Source organism: Fukomys damarensis, unplaced genomic scaffold (assembly GCF_012274545.1).
Source record: "Fukomys damarensis isolate Sample0158 unplaced genomic scaffold, DMR_v1.0_HiC HiC_scaffold_13, whole genome shotgun sequence".
Taxonomy (NCBI): domain Eukaryota; kingdom Metazoa; phylum Chordata; class Mammalia; order Rodentia; family Bathyergidae; genus Fukomys; species Fukomys damarensis.
The window spans coordinates 10,829,331-10,831,787 of record NW_022900925.1 but is presented as its reverse complement, the minus strand read 5'-3'; the positions used below and the strand labels follow the sequence as shown (position 1 = coordinate 10,831,787).

At 51.1% G+C, this 2,457-nt stretch overlaps 1 protein-coding gene across 1 annotated transcript in view; it reads right to left on the bottom strand.

Moving 5' to 3' along the window:
* The window catches only part of Gltpd2 (glycolipid transfer protein domain containing 2), a 1,335-nt gene extending 369 nt beyond the window's left edge, over nt 1-966 (bottom strand). The window contains 4 exon segments of the mRNA XM_033762730.1: nt 7-170; nt 263-429; nt 686-770; nt 772-966. Of these exon segments, the coding sequence (XP_033618621.1) occupies nt 7-170; nt 263-429; nt 686-770; nt 772-959 (604 nt within the window). The 5' untranslated portion in view covers nt 960-966.
* Between the last annotated feature and the right edge of the window lie 1,491 nt (nt 967-2,457).

Sequence of the window (2,457 nt, the reverse complement as noted above, 5' to 3'; positions counted from 1 at the left end):
TGGTGCCGTCCGGCCCCAGAAGCGCCGCGCGCCGCTCCCACGCTGCCATGGTCGCCAGCGACGTGTAGTGCGCGGCATCTGGGCCCTGCACGCGAGCCTCTAGGGCTGTCACCTTGATGAAGGCCTCGCTTGTGGCGAAAGTGAAGATGGAGCCCAGGGGAGTTAGGAACCTGTGCATTTGGTGGGAGGTGGCGATGGTTTGGGAGAGGGCCGGGGAGCCGCGAGGAGGCGAATCCTGGCTTGCCTGAGGGAGACCACTCACCTGACTAGTTCTCTCCATCCTGCCAGGTACTGCGACAACTCCACATCCCCTTCGGGCTTCAAACTGGCTTGGAAGGACCTTCTCATGCGACCCAGCATTCCCTGAGGCCCCAGACACGGGGGCTCTTTCCAACCTGGGGCCGCCAGGGTTCCGGACTCCTGCCGTACCTAGGGTAGATGTGAGGGGAAGGGGGCGGCAGCAGAGGACCTAGCTTGCCAGGCCTACTTGGCCTGCAGCCCCGCTGGGCTCCGAATAAATTATTCTTAGGGTCTAACTGGGGTCCTTCCTGAAGGACTCACAGCTTCTGATGGGAGCGGGAAGAAGAGGGAGAGGACCCACTCTTCATCAGATCCTCGGTTGACTCCCTTACCCCACTCAAGGTTCTATATGAAGCTTCCAGGCACAGCCCTATCCCGAGCGTACCTGGAAGGGCAGCGGTCCTTCCGGAGTGCAGGACTGTGCTCCTGGCCTGCAGCCTGACAAGACCCCTGGGGACAGCAAAGCGGGCGGTGAAGGCTCCAGGAAGGGGTTTGGGTTCCCAAGGCTTAGACTCCTGGGCTCTTTCCTGAGAAGGTGAGGGAAGGGGCCACTCACGGAGGATCCGAGAGCTCAGATAAATCATCAGCACGAAGACAGCGAGAGCAATTGTGTGTCGGAACCAGCGCCGCAGAGCCGGGGGCGGCAGCGCGACCCCCATGGCTGCCGCTGCACCAGCCTAGAGACAGTCTTGTCCCCTCACCTCCACGAAAAAGAAGCCTGCGGTCCCCTGAGGCGCAAAGGGTTAATAATTAACATGTTAAGGCCCCCTTCCCTGTGTCCTTTGCCCTAGAGGGCAGTTACCCCAGGATGATGGGTAGAATAAAGATTTGGGGGATTTGACAGCAATAACTATCCGTACTTTCCTTTTCCTGTGCAGCCAGCTGGTAGTAGCCTGGGTTTTGGAGAGGCTGGGGTGAGAACCAGCTCCCCTACTGGGCATGGTGTGGGCCCAAAGTTTACTCTGGGCTTGGGTTTCCTCCACTGTAAATTCAGGATAATAACAGGTACTTTGTAATCCTCATGTGAGGATTAAGATAATGCATGTGAAAACACTGTAAATGGAAAAGCTAACCACAATTGCCTCATAAATCTTACTAAATTGGGGAGGGGATCTTTCTGAGATTCTAAAGAACACCCAAGGCCTTTGCACTAAACTACACCCCTGTTTTTTTTTTTTTTTAACTGGGTCTCACTAAGTCACTAAATTGCCTAGACTAGGCTCAAATTTACCGTTTACCTGCCTCAGGGCCCCAGAGTGTTCTAGTGGTGGGATTATAGCTATGTGCCACCATGTGCTTGCTTTGGCAGCACATATACTAAAATTGGAATGGTATGTGCCATCATGTCTAGCTAGGAACACTCCTAAATTCTCTATCCTATCCCCAGGAGACCTTGTGTGGATCTGGGTCCTGATCATGTACAAGGTGTGAATGAAAACATATGGTGAATATTTAAATTTTAAAAATTTATCACAGTAAAGCTAGGCATGGTGGTGCGTGCCTATAATCCCAGTACTTGGAAGGTTGAAACAGGAGGAGCCATGAGTTCAAGGTCAGCCTGAGCTACATAGTGACACTGTCTCAGAGCCCCCAAAAATAAAAAAATTACAGTAAAACACAAAACCATTAATTCCCCTCAAAATATTTCCCCTCTCAGGCTGAGCATGGTGACACACACCTATAAACCCAGCACTCTTGAGGCTGAAGCAGGAGGATACCTCGTTTGAGGCCAGCTTGTTCTACATAGTGAGTTCAAGGTGTCCTGAACTGTATAGTGAGACCCTATCTTCAAAAAGCCAAAACTACAAAACCACACCTTCCCCTCTCTTTAAATAGGTTTATTTTATTTTTATTTTTTCGGTACCAGGGATTGAACTTGGGACCTTGCCCTTGCAAGGCAGGTGGCATAACCACTGAGCTAAATCCCCAGCCCTCTTTAAATAGATTTATCCCATCATTCTTGACATTTTCTTTTTCAAAAAATCAACTTTTTTTTTTTTTGGCTTTTTGAGATGGGGTCTCATTATCTAGTTAAGACTGACCTGGAACTCACTATGTCGCCCAGGCTGGTCTGGAACTCACAGTGAATCTCTTGCCTCAGCCTCCCAAGTGCTGGGATTACAGGCATGCGTCACCATACCCAGCTACAACTAACTT